At 37.6% G+C, this 19588-nt stretch overlaps 2 protein-coding genes across 3 annotated transcripts in view; both read left to right on the top strand.

Annotated features, from left to right (window-relative positions):
• Positions 1–19588, top strand: part of LOC110384575 (persulfide dioxygenase ETHE1, mitochondrial) — a 334248-nt gene that overhangs the window by 150619 nt on the left and 164041 nt on the right. The window lies entirely within an intron of this gene.
• On the top strand, positions 345–18690 carry LOC110384465 (forkhead box protein N3). 2 transcript variants are annotated; one of them, XM_064038385.1, is made up of 9 exons: positions 345–438; positions 4088–4302; positions 6923–7020; positions 7542–7612; positions 11173–11451; positions 11661–11735; positions 12055–12264; positions 12717–12862; positions 14027–18690. In XM_064038385.1, the coding sequence occupies exons 2-8, from the start codon at positions 4088–4090 to the stop codon at positions 12849–12851; spliced, it is 1083 nt and encodes a 360-aa protein (XP_063894455.1). In that variant the 5' UTR covers positions 345–438; the 3' UTR covers positions 12852–12862; positions 14027–18690. The 2 variants fall into 2 exon arrangements, with proteins under 2 accessions (XP_063894455.1, XP_063894456.1); XM_064038386.1 differs by having other exon boundaries at positions 12070–12264.

Raw genomic sequence — 19588 nt, forward strand, 5'->3', positions numbered from 1 at the left:
ACGTTACAATTTTTCTTCCACAATTTTTTTAGTATCAAAATAATGATTTATATAATTAACTTCATTGAAAGTTCAATTAACGCACGGCGATACAATGTTTTTGTACGAATACATGTTTGAAAACAGAATTCGTATTATGCTATTAAACAATTAATTTATCCAAAAATCGACTAAGCTTTTTGTTCGATAATATCAGTGTTACGCTTCTCTCTAGCATACTCGGAAACGGAAAATGAACCATAGATATTTACAAATCATATGTTTATTTATGTAGGTTGCTCTTTAGTTTATGGTTTGATTGGGTGTTGAGGAAGGTGTTTGTTGAGTGTTGATCACAAGCTATCAAGCTATGATCACAAGTACGGAGGTCGCGGAATGCTGTTTATTTATTGTTATTAATTTATAATTAGTGCGTCTAACAAACAATACAACCTCAAGGTAAGTCAAATGTATTGTAGATGTTGGTCTCTTATGATTTTGATTACAAAACCAAGCTAACTTATAGTTTAGTATCATGATTACATCTGTTTTTATGCTCAAATATATTACGCATTTTGGATTTTGCACCCATAATAATGCAATATTGGGATACAACGATGCGCACATGAGGTGTACAGCGTGGGGGGATAAAAGTATCGTTTACATGCGGTTCTAAAAATGTGACTAGACGCATGAATAACGTCGGGACGCATTGGTGGCGCTCCTTCTAAATATGGAACGGGTGTTAGTGAACGTTTGTGTTGTCCTCGGCGTGGTATCTGCGGCAGTCCCTGCGATTATGTAAGAGCCCTTGGAGGTGCGCGTCGGCACGTGCATACGAAGCTGCACGCGGCGGTTCCACGTCGGAAGCACGACGTAGGACGCACGGGCACGACGCAATCGCGCACGCGGTATCCGCGCTGGCCGGACACCAGTTTCCTAGCAACACGTTGTTGATGCCACTGCTGACCCAATGAATACAATAACACATGGTAACTAGCTGTTACATCACACCTCAATTGCATCGCGACCGTATTTTAGCTGCTTACGTTGCTAGGGTGTCTATTAGCCATAACATAAATTGCCTATGCAGTCTCTAGGAGTGTTAGTTTGACTGCTGTGACCACTGAAGTTTCTGAGTGAGTATTCCCATAAAAATCCATTACATTATTTTTTTAAACTAATTTCTGACCTTGGTATACTAATTGCTATTGTTTTCAATCAAGTATTGCTTGTAAGAAACCTAGTGGAGCATGAAATCTAGAGCCTACTGCTGTTGGCTATAAATAAAGTCTAGACCTTTGTGTGACCTAGATTTCAGTTCACACTTCCTGTAGGATTTCTAATTTTAAGTGTCACCCAGAGACAGTGCTCTAGTTTCAAATGAGTATGTAGGTCCATTTTTAGCTTTCTCAATTTACCTTTAAATAACATCTTTACTCAAATATAGATAGAATTACTTCATGCTTAATTATTATTTTACTACTACTAATAATTGTAATTAATCAATCAACCCATGTCATGTTATGATGGTGCCACATGTGTAATTTCAACTATAGGGGGCAAAGACCTCAAATAATTAGAAAGATCATTAACTCTACATTTCATAGTGAGATCTAGACAGACGCAAAAGTATTTCTCACTGAATAAAATTAACATACACATATTGTAAGTTGTTTCAAGGCTATGTATATTTAATCTTTACCAAAATGATAAGTATTATCTTTCTGAACTTACTGTATGGTAAGTTAAGATAGCGTGGCTTGAAATGTAATGTTTTATCTAGATTTTCAAAGTAAAGTGTCATCCATTCACACCTTCATAAATGTTTGATCATAGATTACATAAATGAAAGGAAATATTGACACCATTATTTCACTATCAAGCCTAAGAATTCATAATCAGATAGAAATAAAATAGCTTAAATATTATCTCATGATGATAAAAGTCTTTAGCATATTTCTAAATCCTTTTTATAAATCATAAGTGATGCTTTAATATCTTTAATGTTATATTGTCTCAAAAAAGATGTGTTTCATAAATGCAAAAAGGACCAGTTATTCAAGAGTAATTTATACAAAATAATAATAGAATAATAAAACCAAACAGAACAATTATAATTTCTAGAAAAATGCAAAGCTATGCAAAGTATATTTTTTTATTCAATAATAATCCAAAGAAATAAGCATATTGTTCTTTTAGTAGCCAAGCTTACTCTCACTGTTATCAGGAATCAAAACAAATAAATAACAACATTGAATTATGATGTCATCATTTCCTGATTGGATGGGCTGCGTGAAGTGGCACATGATACTCTTGTTTGTTTACACCTAACTTTGCACATCTCATTGATTGATTACATTGTTTTATGTATTTAAGGCTCATCAAGTATGTATCTCAAAACGACAATTTAAAATGGGCCATAAAAATAGGCCACACTGTATACTACTGACATAATCTTGATACTTGAAAAAAATGATTTATTGTTCTATGAAAAAAAATATTGTTTAAATTCCATTCATATTTTCCTGTTATAACCAACCTAGCTAACTGTAGTAATTACAAAATCGGTTTTTCAATACTTCGTAATATAGTGTCGCTTACACCGATTTAAGTACAAGGCTTTCCTGTTTGATGTGTACAAACTGTGATGACTAGAAGCTTCGTCCACGTGCCGGATCCATTCTCATCGACAAGATTGTTGACATCCTTGTCTTGCACAAAGATAACGCGTCTAACGTAAGCTCCGTTAGACCTAGAATACGATCACAACAAATTATCTAGTGATAATATTTTCTCATGGACAGGTTCGTTTAGCGTGCTAATCGACTAAGCTAATCATTTACCTTATGCAGGTCCGTAAAAGGGCATTGTAAATAAATCTGTCGTTAGATAATCAGTGTTGTGTGTCATTCCGCGTGTCGGTGCGAGTTCAATTCGTTGATGACACGGGGACGCCACGACACGACGCAACCACGCCATTACATTTAGCTGTTTGTTACTATGCCAAGGTCACGCGATATTATGTGATTGTGTAGCTACTTGACGCGATAAATTAAAGATAAAAATACTTTTATTTTCTTTTTTGCGTACCTATTCTAAATTTTTATTACGTAAATTCGGTAATGTTACACAATAATGTTGATCACACTGTTTAGATCAACTCAGGTCGTGATGTTGATGCTTATTACGTCGTTGATACACTCTCATAATTTTGAAGAATAAATAATTAAGTGATAAGCAGTATAGGAGTCCACTGGTATATTAGGTCTGCTTAGATAACTTATCAGCAAACCTAAGGCTGACGTTTTCATCACCTTTTAGTTCCCAGTTCTCATTTAAACAGCCCGGTACATTGTTAGCAGGTACTTACCTACTTATAATGTCAACGGCCTTGCGTAAAAAACTAATACATTTACTCCAATCAAAACGTATTCATTAGCACGGAATTAGACGTCCTACAACGGAGCGTCGTGTACTTAGAAGCCGAATTAATTCCTAGTCCAATGACTAATGGACAAGACACAAATAATTCGGCTGATTGCAACATCGCTTCCGAAGGTTCGGAGTTGGGGCACGCTGTCACTTACATCGTATTGCGTCAATTTGACAATGCGTACATTGCATCTGGAATTCTGGACACCTATAACTTCATATCCTTTGGCTTAGACAACACGATTTTCACTCGTAGTAAAACAGCGTTAAGCATTTAACTTAAACTTGAGATCATCTTTTGTTCATTATCCTTGGATCTCTGTGATATGTTAATGCAGATGTCCTCTACTTAATACGACTTTGGTACCCGTGTTCGTCACATGATTTCTTTGAATTTTAAAGCCTCTGTACGTAGTTGGCTTCATGAAAATTCAACGATAATCGAAATCGGTTTTATTCAACTTTGACGCAGTGGAAATCAAATGGATTCCGGTTAGCAATTATTTTTCTTTTGAATTCATTTACACTAGGTTGCCTACCCGAGGACCTAATGAATACACTAGGCTGATAATCAAAGATATGAATCTACAATCTTTGATAGTTAGTCCACCATTATGCAATAGGCGATTGTGACCACGAATCGCCATCCTTACATGTAATTTTCCACCATCAGATGGCGCCAATGCGCGGCGAGCGGGGCGGGTCCCCAGCGCGAGGCGCTCGCGCATCTCTGCCGCTTCCGCGCCGGCTAATCCGACAGATCGCGAGACATGTAGCCTCCAGCGGGCGGTCGTTACGGCGACTAGAGGTGTCGGGCAGGGTCATTGACAACTTCGATGACATTGAAGATGCGTCCGACGAGTCCGATATGGAACAGCCACAGCCTGCGTAAGTATTGGTTATGGTTCAATTGCTGTCAGGTATCCAGCCGTTGTGATTGTTAGACATAGCTTACATATCAAATTGTATTAATGCATTCAAGTCCTACTTTGTAATGTGCTCTATAGAAATTATTCCGATGACGATCCAACTCAAAATATTTTCGACCAGCTTTTAAAATTGAATTTAGTCCAGTGAAATACTATTTAACTATCGTACGAATAACAAGCTCATTTCCCGAATAGCAGCGAAATCCCAACTTATTTTTGAATAAACTTTCGAAAGTGCGGCGGCTACGACCTTTTATTACTGCGCTCTAACAGTTTCCAACATTCACACTGAATGCTGAGCTACCATTTATAGAGAACTCATTTTATTTGTAAATAGTCCACATTCAAGTTTTCAATGCGCATTGCCTAGATCAAACACGCCTATTGACTGTCTATTGACCTCATATAAAGTAGACAGGGAAATAGTCACGGCGCCTGTCCAACTATTGATAAAGTCAAGTAATCACTGAATGTTCAGTTGTGACAGATCTGTGCTAATATTTATAGCTAAAAGGGCCTTCAGATTGCCTCTTATCGTTGAAAGGGTGACCTAGCAACTGAGCTATGAAGGGGAATTTTCAAAGTGACTTTAGTTGGTAACTAATGAGTTTTTGCTTGTCTGTTTATACTTTGAAAAGATACAGGCATCCGTTTGTTTTTCCGGCGATATCAACAGCTTTGTTCAATACTTCCTCTTTCTAATGATACTATGATTACTTATTCTGTTGAATACGGAAGTTCGCTTTAATCAGTGACACCTTACCGTCTTGAGCGGATGACGAAGTATTTGCATAGAGGAAGCTCGCGTCTCGCAAGGGACATGGCATCTGCCAACTAAATTGGTAGTTCCCCTACGACTTTGTATGAATATTATATTGTTAGTAAACAGTCTAAAGTGATTCATTTCAAATCAATGTAACAACTTTCCTTTGTTAGTTAGTAGTAGTACCACCTCCGAGGTGTAAATGTTTTTGTATGTTTCCTTAAGCCTGTTTAATAATAAAGTTGCGTGACGGCTTGTAACAAAACAAGTGGTAGGCCAGAAAAATAAGCAAACTTCTCAAACATATGAATAATTTATTAAAAACAAAATCTTTATGTTCGATGGCACGTGTCCTCCAGTCATCATGCGGACGGCAACACGTGACGTGTGATGCCCAGCTCCGACAAGTTTTATTAACTGTTAATTTTGATCAACATAGTCTTATTGTGAATTTGTGACCTACTTTGGACTTGTAGCTTTGGTTTTATCAACGGTACGTAAAGCATTGGTGCAGTGTAATGAGTACTGCTATTATTCTAGTTTATTTCATTGCGATATCTAGTCATCCCGTTGCATCAGAAAATATTCCAAAAAGGCCTTCGAATAAGGCCAAAAATCCGAAATAGATTGTTGCTATCTAAAGTATCAACTTTGCTCAGCTCATCAATCAAGCGTAAGTCAGTGTACAAAAAAAACTGATAAAAATAATGTTATCATTTCGCTAGGTTAGTGGGTAAGACAAACGACTCACGATAACACGAGAATTGTTGCCGTGATTGATAAAGAAATGATTATGACATCGCTTTTGAGCAAAGTCTTGCAAAATCGTTTGAACGTAAACAGTTTTATTGTCTATAAAATAACATACTGGCTAATTAACTTCACAATTAGTTCAGTAGTACCAGCATTCCCAAAAGCCGTTACTAATTTAACTGAATAATGTTTCATTAACTGCAACTAGTAATCAACTACTAGAACTCCCCTCGAACACTAAAACGTGGTCGGTCAATCCCTACCTACGTCATCGGAAGCTACAGGGCCGAACAAATGCTTTTAGTATTTATTCAACTCACAATACAACCTTTGGTATTTGAATAAGCGAACATAGCAATCAAATGAAAACCCCAACATAAAGCCAGAGCTGGTCGGTGAAGTTTTCATTAATAAGTTTTAGTGCAAAATGTAGGAACGCCCTGAACTATGTTTCCTTAGGTGATTCGATTAAACAACTTTTGTTCTACAAGAATCGATTACTGGTTTTTAACGACAGAACCATAATCTGCTCTAGTATTTACTGTTACACGTGCTAAATGTATTTCAAACAGATTGCATAATGATCATTACCACATCCGACTGCAGTATTCGGTAACATGTTCTAAACTTGCACTGAAATAACCTAGACACCAGGTATTATTTTTAGAAGTAAATCTATACGTTAGTTTAGGAGCATTTCTCCCGGGATATCTAGGCGATGTTAAATGGAGTGCGTATAACTATCGTAAACCTACATACTAGGTAGTATTTTAAATATAAAAGCGAAGTTGCTTTCTACCTATAGTATTCACGTGTATGTACCAATCAATATATTTTATTAAAATCTCATCAGGCTGTTTCATAATCCTCACGTTGTTTGATTTATAGAACTCCAAATTTTCAAAATTCCAAGGCCTGCGAACGGTCCATATTAAAAATTTTTAAGTCCCCGTATTTTCCTCACGTAGATTTTAGACCTATTTCCAGCAAACTTTGTCAGTGCTTAGTAAGTAGTATTATAATTATAATCCATAGTCTCGAATAAGATGTTCTCGTTCATCAGGGTGGCTTGCGGAGGCAACGCCGGCAACCTACCCCCCGCTGACCACGACGACGACCTCACCAGTCTGAGCTGGCTGCAAGACAGGAATTTACTTAGAGGTAGCTTAGACACTACGGCTTCACTTGACTGAAGATCGCTTAGAAAATTGTCTAGTCATTAAGCTTATGACGTAATGTTACCCCAGTGGGCGGGACGGAATCACAGCGAGACGCCTTGCATCGTCTCAGACAAGACATACTTGCATTGACTGCGAAGTCTATATTTACGCCTTATTCTACCACAAGTCACATAATTGGACCAGCTTCAAGATTACCATACAAAATTTCTAGAGTATTGTCCGCTTTTCAGTGGCCTATTTCTTCAATTTGATCAAGCGATTACAGATGAAATTTTTACATGGAAATCAGAAATTATGTATTCGTTTTGCGATTTGCGACTTTAACAAACATAGCACTGCCTCAGTAACAATATTAAGTGCCGTTTCAGCCTGCAAATGAACCGTTGCAAAACATAAAAGTTTGTTATCACTAATACGGAATAACATTCAAACATTTTTTGCTTCAACTTAAATAATTTTAATTTTCAAATGTGAACTGAACACAAACTTGCTCTATTCCAGGTATAAATCTGACAAAAAGTGGCGTGGATATGGAAGACACGAAAATGATTGATAATCAAATTATTGTGAAGGTGAGTTAATGATACCACGAACTTTAATCAATAAACAATTTAAAAGTTTCGTTAGTAGGATAATAATTACGACCTTTATGGTAAAAGCAGTACAATACCTTATAGCCAAAACAACTTAAATGAACCAGATTCGAAAACGTTCCCGTTTTATTTTACTATAATTTTACTGCCGATAGCCCTATTTATACCTTGGCGTTTATAATCACATTATCGTTTTCATGGTCTCTCCGCGAACTTAGTCCTAAGCAATCATCTTATACACATTACTAGTAAATCATGACAGGAATAGGGTTATAGCATATTAACACTTTTACCACTCAACATATTGTATCGAAGATTGCGCAGGACTTAACTGATGATAATGAAGTGTTCACGAACTCGCTAGTTTTGTAAGGTCGATTTTTTGTGAAGCAATTACTCCTTAAACTGGCATTTAGGAAAACATATATTTCCATTGTGATTCGAAAGAGTAGCGCAATTTGCTCTTTACAAAGTAAACTCGCTACCTGATGCAATATTTAATAACGATATACCTGACAACGGTTTGTCAACTGAACATCGCTCGAGACTATAAGTGACGGCTACAGGAAAGCAAGTTCGTTAATAACAAGTTATCTCATATGACCTAAGTGAAACCTATACTTAACTCTCTGTCATGTGGCCTCAAAATATAAACCTGTGTAGTACTTTATACTCTGAAAAGATAAAGCCTCGAGGTATGTACTTACGTCTTTTGTATCACATAAAAGCCTTTAATAACTATTCATGACGCCTATTTAATGATACCTTGAAATCTATTGACAATATTGCTACGGTCTAAAGCATGATTTGTATAAGTTGAATAATCCTAAGTTGTAAGCACACCAGAAACCATTAAAAATATTAATAAAATAAACTTATCTCAACAATCTGAAGTTACGTATAATAACTCTCCTTCTGGCGAAATCGGGTAAAAATAGAAGGATTTCTTACGTTCCACTTTCTTTCTGCGCCCCGAAGTTGAACATAAACTATTTTGCGTCCAAGTCCGTGGATACGGCATTTCGCAAGTTGCAGTGATACTTTACAAAAGTATGTCATAAAGTATTTAATTTCAAACGTGAAGTTTTCTTCATAACATTTAATAATAGGTCATAACAACAGCATTATTTAATAACTTCGTTTATGTGTTAAAGTAAGTGAATGAAGTAATAAAATGTACGAACAACCTGTGCACGACTTAACGGATCAAGACGTCACAGTCGCAGTACGTAGTATAGTGCGATTTCAGCGTAAGCGCCACGTCAGCCTCGTGTAAACACAATGCGCTAAGATTGTGATAGTGCGCAACTTTTGATAAGCTACTATCTTGCTCACTAGTAACCTATATTTCTTTTAAAAATCTGGAAATATATTCTAATCTTGTATTGCAACTTGTCTAAAATCTGCAACTCTCAATATGTCGCTTGGATTTACGTACTATGTTTATGAAGTGATATTAGATCCTGCGTGTATATCGTCAATTTTGTTTGAAAGAATTAGGTATGTTATATTTAATCAGACATAGAAATGTAATTTCAGCAAGTCCCAACACAGAGATGATATACATAGACACTTCGTTTATGCGCCCTACGTGCAAGAAATACAGATTTTGTAGCTCCAATGGTGACCAGCTATGCAGTATTTCTCAGTAATTCTTTGCATATTATTATAAAGTACTAGGAAAACATTCTGAAGCGAACTTCATCATAATTTCTCAAAGCCATGGAATGCGTTAAATTGGAATACTAGGTAAAGATTAATTAGTGTTCGAAATACGAGTACTTATTTTGCCTGCAGCTTTCACGGTAAATAAGTATATTATTAAAATATATTTTACATGGAGAAATAGCTTCGAATACTCTTTGGTATTTATGTCTAGACTGTCTAAACTTACACAAGGTAGTCGATGTTTTATCGTATCACTGCAGTCTAGAGGAAATCAATTTGTTTTCCCTCTAGAGTGCATCATTCATTGACACAACACAAACCTGAGTCATATTTATAACTGTTTTATAGTACCAATGTATAAAATCGTTGCATTACTAGATAATTGCTCACTGCCCTTCTAAGAATAAATCATAATGAGATGTGCAACGCGTATTCGTTTAGCTTCGAGAATATTCTTTGTCTATATTATAATCTGATATTTTTTATTCGAAACGAATTCGAAAAAGTTTAATTTGCAAACATGACTTTCAGATTTTTGATAGAGCATAAATTAGAATCATGTTCGGTAGGTGTAAAAAGTATATGTGTTTTCTTTTGTTACTGCCCGTATATTTGCATTTGTATTGTTTTATGTACACAAGTGCAGGTTCGACAATCCGCGCTTGTACGCGTGCAAGTGTGGAGGAAGCACTCGTTTGTAGCCGACCTACATTTTTACTATCTGGGCGTTGTGAACTTAATTTCATGTCCTTCCGAATTCTGACTAGATGTTAGTCAGTCACCACACTTTATATGATTACGTAGTTCGTATATTCTAACTTCTACTATCTGCAGCAAAAAATAGCCAGACAGATAGAGTAGGGTTGTCAACTTTTAGAAAGTAAATAAAATATTTTTTTATTCCAAATCAAAGAATTATTAGTTCGAAATTTTCAGAAAAAAATCTTATACGGTCCTGTAAATTACTTGAAAATAATAAACACGTGATTCATATTGTTGACCGTTAAAAGATCAATGTTCAACGTTCAAATAATGTTGTAATCGTTGATTTATTTATACCTACATAATATATAATTATCTTTCGTAAAGTTTTACAATATTGATAGGTAGTACACCCATACCTTTATCTCTTGAACGTGGAATGATAACGATATAGGATAAGTGATCACAGACTAAATATTATGTAAAGCTTTAATAAATGAGGTTTTAAGGATATCACGTCTAAAATTATAGACTCTGCTAGCGGTTTCTCCCGCATCAGGAGGAAAATACTTCAGGCACACGCATAAAAATTAGCCTTTATCTGTCCTCGAGAAATGGGCTAGGTACCTTACACTGTGACAATTTGTGGAAGTAGGTCCAGATCATCGCGATAAAGCAAACAAACTCTTCAGCTATTATATAGAAAAATAAATATACATATGTATATTTCTAGTACAATTCGCCTTTTTCTGCTACTTTTGGATGTTCTTAAAATCTTTAACCCGAGTGTGGATTGCATTTTCACTTTCTGTTGGAGTATTGCCAAAGTACGCCGCTTTGTATCGCTCCCTTAAGCTTACTATATGCACCTATGTAATGCTATTACACAGGTATTATAAGTGGGAATAGTCTTTAATGACAAATCTTGTCTGCTTTCAGATATGAAACAGTTAAATATTTTTCACTAAGATACTTTAATGATTGTTAAACGCGAATGTACACCAGAGGCAAACTATTACTATATTATTTGAGTGTCCATTACATACATTGTAAAATTCACTAGAAGTTTTTGGAGAAAAACTCGGAGTTTTTTAGGAAATTTTGGTTCTTTTCTGATGATGATTTTAACTATGAAGGACGTACTAAACTGCTCTTTCTTTCTCCCACAGAGAGAGATAAAAACACCACCACCCGTAGCCCGAGTACCATCCCCCCCTCGCACCCCTTGCAAGGCCCCTCCCTCCCCTCCCGCGAACACACACACAAAACCTCCTTACTCCTTCTCGTGTTTAATCTTCATGGCTATCGAGGCAGCCCCGGCTAGAGCCCTTCCCGTCAAGGAGATCTACGCGTGGATCGTACGTCACTTCCCTTACTTCAGACATGCGCCTCAAGGGTGGAAGAACAGTGTTCGGCATAACTTGTCCTTGAATAAGTGCTTCCATAAGGTCAGTTGGTGTATTTTTTCTTTATATTTGTTTAAATTTTATTAAGGCTGTTTGTTTGCCAGGAGTTTTTCAAAAAAACAGTTCAGTAAACTGTTTTGTAATGTTTCTATCAGGGTTGCCAAATTTCGTCTCTTATTTATCTACTTCGTCGCAAAATCGGCTTTACTCATTTGAATGATAGAAGTAAATTTTGTATATTTTTGTGTCAGGTGGCAGCTGCCCCGGGACTCGGTAAAGGTTCACTGTGGACGGTAGACCCGCAGCACCGCGCCTCATTATTACAGGTTGGTCAGTCTTTGTCTGGTTAGAAAAATGTCTTCTTTATATTGATTAGCAACACCAGAACATTGCTTTTAATTTTTTTTATACTTCTATTACTTGTTAAAACAGTAACTTATATCAATTTGGTAAACAAAAAGCTAAATCGTCAAGTCAAGCAAAACTTCAATGTAAATCATCCTAGAAGCAAAAAACTTTAGCTTCCACTGAGATATCTGACTCCCAATTTTACACATTTTCCCTATTTGTCATGCTCAGAGTATAATGGTAAGTACCCACCGCCAATAGCTGAAGCAGCGGACAACTCTAGAAAGTTCTGACCAGAAGGTTACCCCGCAGGCGTTCGGGAGACAACCGATCCCCACCGCGGGGGAGCCGGAGTCCCCCACAGAGCCCGAGGGGGAGGTGCGGGAGGAGGGGGCGAGGGTGTCGTTACTCGCTCGCCGATTGGCTGATCCGGAACCTGGGGCTGATGAATACTTGGCGGCAGCTACTGTGCTCGCCATGAAGTATGGGCCTGCTGTACTTGACCAGGTGAGCATTTACTTTTTGGTGGTTAATTACAATACACATGCAGTAAAAATAATCTACCACTGTATCCGTGTCTGATATAAGCGAAACATGCCTGTAATATGGTTGGGTGGAGTCAAAAATAAAAGATGTACATTTTTAAGTAAACTTGTTTCTTGAGGCATTTTTCTTAATGTTATGCCGTCGAAAACACACCTTTTAAAAATTATAACATCACACACGTTAAGCGACTTCTGTGAGTTAAGCGGACGTCCAAAGCGTTGTCCATGCCGTGTGGCCGGTAGCTCTGTCATAGGTATCCGCGACAGTTAAACGAGCGTGCGCCCGTAGCACGCGGGCAGGCGAGCCTCCTCACACAACGCTGCTCTAATGTGACCTGATATTAGCTCGCGAAGCGGCCGTAGGCGTCGTTCGCTTGCTTGCTCGCAAGTCTTAATACATGTTGTTTTCCTTAGCTGCCACCGGCCGCACACCTGGTGATCTCGCGCTGCGCCCGCGACGAGCACTCGTACAGCGGCGGCGAGGAGCGGCGCACGGCCGAGGCGCTGCTCAACCTCGCCGGCGTGCGCTCCGAGCCCGCGCCCAGCTAGCCGCCTCACACGTATGTACACGTTACTGTAGCAGTGAGCTGCGAGCAGCACTCGCACAGCGGCGAGGAGCGGCGCACGGCCGAGGCGCTGCTCAACCTCGCCGGCGTGCGCTCCGAGCCCGCGCCCAGCTAGCCGCCTCACGTATGTACACGTTACTGTAGCAGTGAGCTGCGAGCAGCACTCGCACAGCGGCGAGGAGCGGCGCACGGCCGAGGCGCTGCTCAACCTCGCCGGCGTGCGCTCCGAGCCCGCGCCCAGCTAGCCGCCTCACACGTATGTACACGTTACTGTAGCAGTGAGCTGCGAGCAGCACTCGCACAGCGGCGAGGAGCGGCGCACGGCCGAGGCGCTGCTCAACCTCGCCGGCGTGCGCTCGAGCCCGCGCCCAGCTAGCCGCCTCACACGTATGTACACGTTACTGTAGCAGTGAGCTGCGAGCAGCACTCGCACAGCGGCGAGGAGCGGCGCACGGCCGAGGCGCTGCTCAACCTCGCCGGCGTGCGCTCCGAGCCCGCGCCCAGCTAGCCGCCTCACACGTATGTACACGTTACTGTAGCAGTGAGCTGCGAGCAGCACTCGCACAGCGGCGAGGAGCGGCGCACGGCCGAGGCGCTGCTCAACCTCGCCGGCGTGCGCTCCGAGCCCGCGCCCAGCTAGCCGCCTCACACGTATGTACACGTTACTGTAGCAGTGAGCTGCGAGCAGCACTCGCACAGCGGCGAGGAGCGGCGCACGGCCGAGGCGCTGCTCAACCTCGCCGGCGTGCGCTCCGAGCCCGCGCCCAGCTAGCCGCCTCACACGTATGTACACGTTACTGTAGCAGTGAGCTGCGAGCAGCACTCGCACAGCGGCGAGGAGCGGCGCACGGCCGAGGCGCTGCTCAACCTCGCCGGCGTGCGCTCCGAGCCCGCGCCCAGCTAGCCGCCTCACACGTATGTACACGTTACTGTAGCAGTGAGCTGCGAGCAGCACTCGCACAGCGGCGAGGAGCGGCACATACCAAACCTTCTTGAATAATGATCGGTTTCGATTGTTACCGAATTCCACTGTGATAATCTTAGTATTTACCATCTAACACCCAAAACCGACCCTAAAAATTTAACCCTATATACTTTTTTTTACATTAAGCTCGTGTTGTTAAAACCTAAGATTAACAAATACTCGTCCTTTTACAGCAACACAAACACTCCACTCCATGTCATCGGGCCCTTTCTGAACCGAGGACAGCTGTCACTTCGTTCTACATGTATCGTTATACATGATGTGTTCATCGATGTCTTCTGGTACTCGACGGACAAACAACCGTCTCTATACATCTGTATACATATACATGATATACAATGTAGTCTACTTGTATTTGTATACATATATTGTTTGTTCATGTCTTTGGGTACTCACTGTGCTGATACTATGATCGGTTTTCTGTCTTTACGCATTGGACTTTGTCCATTGACGCTGGCTGGCTCTGATACTCATCTTTCAAAAGACAGTGGTCACTTTTCTGTCTACAAAATTTCAACTTTGGCAGTGTATGACAAATATGACAGTCCAGCATCCATTTGTGGTTATCTGCACATTGAGTGCCCATTGACTTTATGTTCTACGGTTGTTAATATCTGAGAAAATGTTACAAATGACTTCCAGTCTAGTGTCCAGCAAGAGTACCAACCCTGTGACATGATAAACTATAGATATCTTAAAGGCAAAGTGATTTTGCAACAGTACTGTGCTTGCAAAAGTTATTTGTTCTATTTTTCAAGAGTATAGAATACTTTTTGTTCTGCTAATTTCTCAAAGGCACTATTGTAATTTGTTCAGTAATAATTATAAATTATGACTAAGTTATCGAATCAATAAAAAATAAATTAAATGAAAAATTAATTTTTCTCAGGGCTAAGCCCTTAAAATTCAGTGATTCTAAACTGGCATATGAGTTCGTAGAACAAAAAAATTATGAAAAAAATGTCTTGATAATTTCTGATTCTGTTGTCGCAATTAATAAATAGACAAGTTTACCATTCTCTAGTCCAATAAAGACAATCCATATAGCACATCTCGGCGAGATACAGATGTCTTTACTGTAAATGAAATATATTCAATATGAAATAGTTTACGTGCTTAGGTAAAATAGCTCACTTTGCTGTCTAGTTAGGACCTATTTTCTCATTCAATATATTTTCCAAATGTAAAACATCACATTTATCATAAAGACAGGTGTTACGAGAGCCGTGTTGCTAGAATAACTACACTTTACATAATAGTAGATACTTATAGTGATAGATGTGATACTACTGATATACTGTTTAGTATGAAATATTTTATTTATAAAAATAATGGAAAATACTTGAATAGTTACTCCCCTATATGCATTTAGGTTTTTTCCCCCATTTACCTAATAGTCAATCAATCGTAATATATTGTAAGAATTAATTATTCTAAAAATAATTTTAAAGTAATATAGTGTTCCCGTATTTCCGTCGATCAATTTTGATTTTATGCCTAATGTTGCCAGAGTAATGTACGAGTGTACATTGTATAGAGTTGCTGTTGAGCATAATTAAGACGGAAGTGTGGCGCATCATAGATTTTAAGTTATAATTATTTTAAGCCGCATTCACTTACGCGTCTATTTATCCTGTCAAATTTATTTTGCCCGCGTCTGCAATATTTTAAGTTACATTTTCACCACTAAGTATAAATATAAAATTACTGATTCTAAACTGAGCAATATTTAACATATAATTCTATGTAATATATCTTGTGATCTGAATATACAAATATTGTATACAGGGCGATCAAAAATGTATTTTTATCTATTCAAATTGCGTTACTTCCAGAAGTGATAGTACATGTATATATTTACATTGTAGCAAATACTTGCATTAGCCATAAGCAAGCCGTATTTTGTGTTCATGTAGCAAGGGAACTACATACAATCGCCTACTGTGTTAACAAAAATCTTATTTATCATAATAGATAAGGACTTGTAACTTCGTATCTGTGCGTGATTAGGTGAAAAATGTACTCAAACCATTTACCGGTATATTTACTAGCCAGTAGACAGTTCCCGTTGTCTCGCAGTTAAGACTTAGCATGTAATGGCAATCGCCTCAGATATAGAGAAATTTTATTAATCATTGTAAGGTATAGTTATTAATTTTCGATATATTATGTAGCTGCTTCCTCTCTAGAGACTATAACAATCACTACCGTGAATTTATCTCTATGTACAGAAAACGGTAAACTTCTAAGGCCAGATCCAAAAGTCCAAACCGTTCTATTCCTGATTTAAATAAGCGATATAAATTATTAACAATCAAGTTATTGATATAATCGTGTTCGCCATTTTAGAAATCTATTTTCAATATTTGGAAAATTCAATGTCATTAAAAGTTTGTATGGCGGATGAATGTTGCTATTTTACATAGCCAAAAATATATCAATGCTCTTATATTGGTGTGGCTGAAATGCTATTGTATAAAATATTGGTTAAGTAATATATGTGGTACAAGGCCGTTTTCTCTCAAGTGCCTACTAAATGCTTCTATTCTATCGTTAGAGAATTATAACTGGAGTACGGAGTGTCGTTAGAGAGGACGAGTGCCGGACTAAATACCGTTCAGATTTATTCATACTTTTTCTGTTTAATATTTAAACTTTATTCATGACAGGGGACGTATTCATGGATGTTTGCATACTACTTTACATAACACCAAAATAACTAGTGATAAGTAGGCTGTGACAGACTTAGAATAAAATACAACTGTGTGTTTATGAGTCCCGTTAGGAAATATTATTTTCATACTAAAACATTTCCGAACGTGTATTTATTCGGCGCTCGCGGCAAAGCCTTGAAAGAATACACCAAATAGAGTTAATTGTGATAAAACTTCAGTTTAGTTTATCGTTTGTTTGAATGTCTCGTAATATTAGTTGGGTTTTTGGTATAATAATGTCCAATGGTCTCCCTCACCACAGTTTAATAAAATGTCTCAACACTTAAATAACATTGTACTATGAAGTAAGTAGAATAAGAAAGACAAGTGAACTGTGGTGTAGGAATCTCTTAATTGTATCGTAAGCGACCATATTTTTATTTGAATGGCTTGATTAGTACAATTTCATTGGTGTTTCGTCGTGTTTACGCGTAGGAAGTACTAGACTGATGCAATGACTGATTTGTGATGAAGCAATATTATTTATTAGTGAAATTGATATACTTTTTGTTTCCCCCGAACTAACGGCTTGTTTTTGTCGTGACCATGACGTTACGTGCGTAGCGTTACTTAATTAATATGCCAAATAGATATTTAACTGCAGGAACCATTTTTTCAATCAGCTAATACATTTTGGTGTTAGTAAATAAAATTGGGGTAAATATGTAGTAACACGCGTGGATCGGCATGCAATTTCCGTGCATGCGTATCAAATATGTCAAAATAAAATGTAACTCAAGTTTCAAAGTGCTTCTGAACCAAGGCGAAATGCTTAGATATATTTTCCAATCCTTATGATTTGTTGACTTCCTCGTAACTAAGTTTTGTAGGCAAATGAATGGTCTATGTGTGCCAAATGTTTATGAAAATGATAACATTATTACCATATTATATCAAGCAAATTCAAATACCAGTAATATGAATGTATTTATATTAATAAAAATACTATGTAACGCATAGATAGATTAGGTCGTAAGTGATATTATAGTAATATAATTTAATTGCTAAATAATTAAAATACATACATTTTTGCTGTATTTAGGAGCGTCTTCCATCTTACTCGTATTGTTTTCTCTTAGATAAGTATAGTTGGAGAAAAAAGTTTGCGTTATCGTTTGAACGATCTGAGGGGCAGTCAATATGTGATATTGTGCTTTTCTTGGGAGGTCGAAAACAGCAGAGTTAGACTGTGTTAAACACGTCTAGATAATAAGAACAATACATTGAAATGTAGCGTTGGAATGAATCTTTTACGCGCGAACTTTTTCCTGTAACCGTACACACTAGCCTTTCTTTCGGTGGTATGTAGATGAAATTTTACAGCAATAATTAGTACCTAATAGTAGTACTTTGCTGGTAGATGCTACGTATATAATTATGTGTGATAAAACGCGATTTATTTATTAAGTGCTGTGTTTAAATTAAATTTTATGATCGTAAGCAACTTTCAAGCAATATGTTCACCTGTTATGGTCACAGACCAACAAGCTTTTATAAAGAAATCATAAATAGATTTAAAACCAATTTAATAATAGGAGATTCATAATAATAATTAAATCATTTCAGTTGTTAATGATCATAAAATTCCTTTTAAAAGTTATATCGATATGATATTAAAATTGTTACGGCTCATGTTCTATGGTCAAAAAGAAGATTTTTTTTATCGATTAATTTATTCTTAGGTTAATTAATGATGCTGTTATTATTTGTTTGTAAAACGGAATTTTTAAACAAACTGTATGTCTTTATTTGAATTAAGTGGTATTTGTTTGGAATTATCGTTTTACGGACTATATTGTGAGTTCACCGCTGTAGACAATTGCTTGTGAGTTATGAAATAGATTTTGAAAAAAATCTTGTTGAATGATAATATTGGATCGACATTGATACCGTGCTATAGCGGTGACGTCACAATACGCTAAAAGCTCGCTCTACGTTGGTATGTCCGAACTATATTTAAGTATAAAATTAAATTATTGTTGTTGTTGATATTTTGCCGGCTTTTGAACGACACCACTCTTTATTAATATTATTGCTATTGTTGAGAGTTATTGCCAAATTTTTATTTGTCCTAAAATCTTTTGTCTTTGTACATATCCATTAAATAAATTATGTACCGAGAATTCATTGTTTTTTCTTTCGCATGAACCCTTTTGAAACTGAACTGCTGAGTCATAATTAGAACTATTGTAATGAATACATAATATCCAAAGAAAATCACTTATTTTGCTTGTCTCTAGCCTTAGGCCGTATACAGAAAGAAAGCTGGAAGAAGCTGAAACTTATATGCGATTATCGGCTATACGGCTTAATATGGTTTGGTTATCATTATAGATATAGATAATTGTGCGACTGTGTCTTAGTAAATAAAACCAACGGGATTGAATACTGAATTCATTTTATTACAAAAAAGAACAAAAGCATGGCTCTACAACCAGTCAGTACGTAAACATACAATAATAATATTTGTCTTAAAATTACAATATAGTGTTGTCTACCTTATTTAACATCTATTAGAATATTATTTCCAACGTTCGACATTATTAAGACACCACCGTTACAAAGATTTTCTTTCCTTTGTCTATTTCTTTAAAAAACCTAGCAAATCTGACTACGCTATGTATGATTTTTTTACAGTCGTATAAATACAGATGAAACCCATATTATCTGTTTAACGTCTGGTACTAAAAGATTACTTCTATGGAGTATCTTATTTTTGCCACTTGTATCGAAAAGAGTAATTTCAAATTCTTTAAAAAACCTAATTCGCAGCTGTATTGCACATAATTATCCAATAAGATGACTTCTTTTCATCACCCTTAGAGCCGCCGTACACGGACTGCTTCAAGCAGTTGAGACCGACTGCTTAAAGCCGCGACCGCGCAGGGAACTATAGTCATTCATTCGCTGCCGTACACACGACTGCTCGAGCAGTCGCGACCGCTTCAAGCCGTCAACTGCATGATGAAATTCCATCGTGCCGTCGACCGCTCGCGAGCGGTTGCGAGGCATACACCGACT

Source organism: Helicoverpa armigera, chromosome 16, assembly GCF_030705265.1.
Source record: "Helicoverpa armigera isolate CAAS_96S chromosome 16, ASM3070526v1, whole genome shotgun sequence".
In the NCBI taxonomy this organism is placed as follows: domain Eukaryota; kingdom Metazoa; phylum Arthropoda; class Insecta; order Lepidoptera; family Noctuidae; genus Helicoverpa; species Helicoverpa armigera.

Excerpts from the sequence above, each read along its gene's own strand:
- LOC110384465 (XM_064038385.1), top strand. The coding sequence starts at position 4,088 with ATGGCGCCAATGCGCGGCGAGCGGGGCGGGTCCCCAGCGCGAGGCGCT. Across the intron at positions 4,303-6,922 it reads ATGGAACAGCCACAGCCTGC|GGTGGCTTGCGGAGGCAACG; the intron begins GTAAGTATTGGT and ends CTCGTTCATCAG. Across the intron at positions 11,736-12,054 it reads ACCGCGCCTCATTATTACAG|AAGGTTACCCCGCAGGCGTT; the intron begins GTTGGTCAGTCT and ends AGTTCTGACCAG.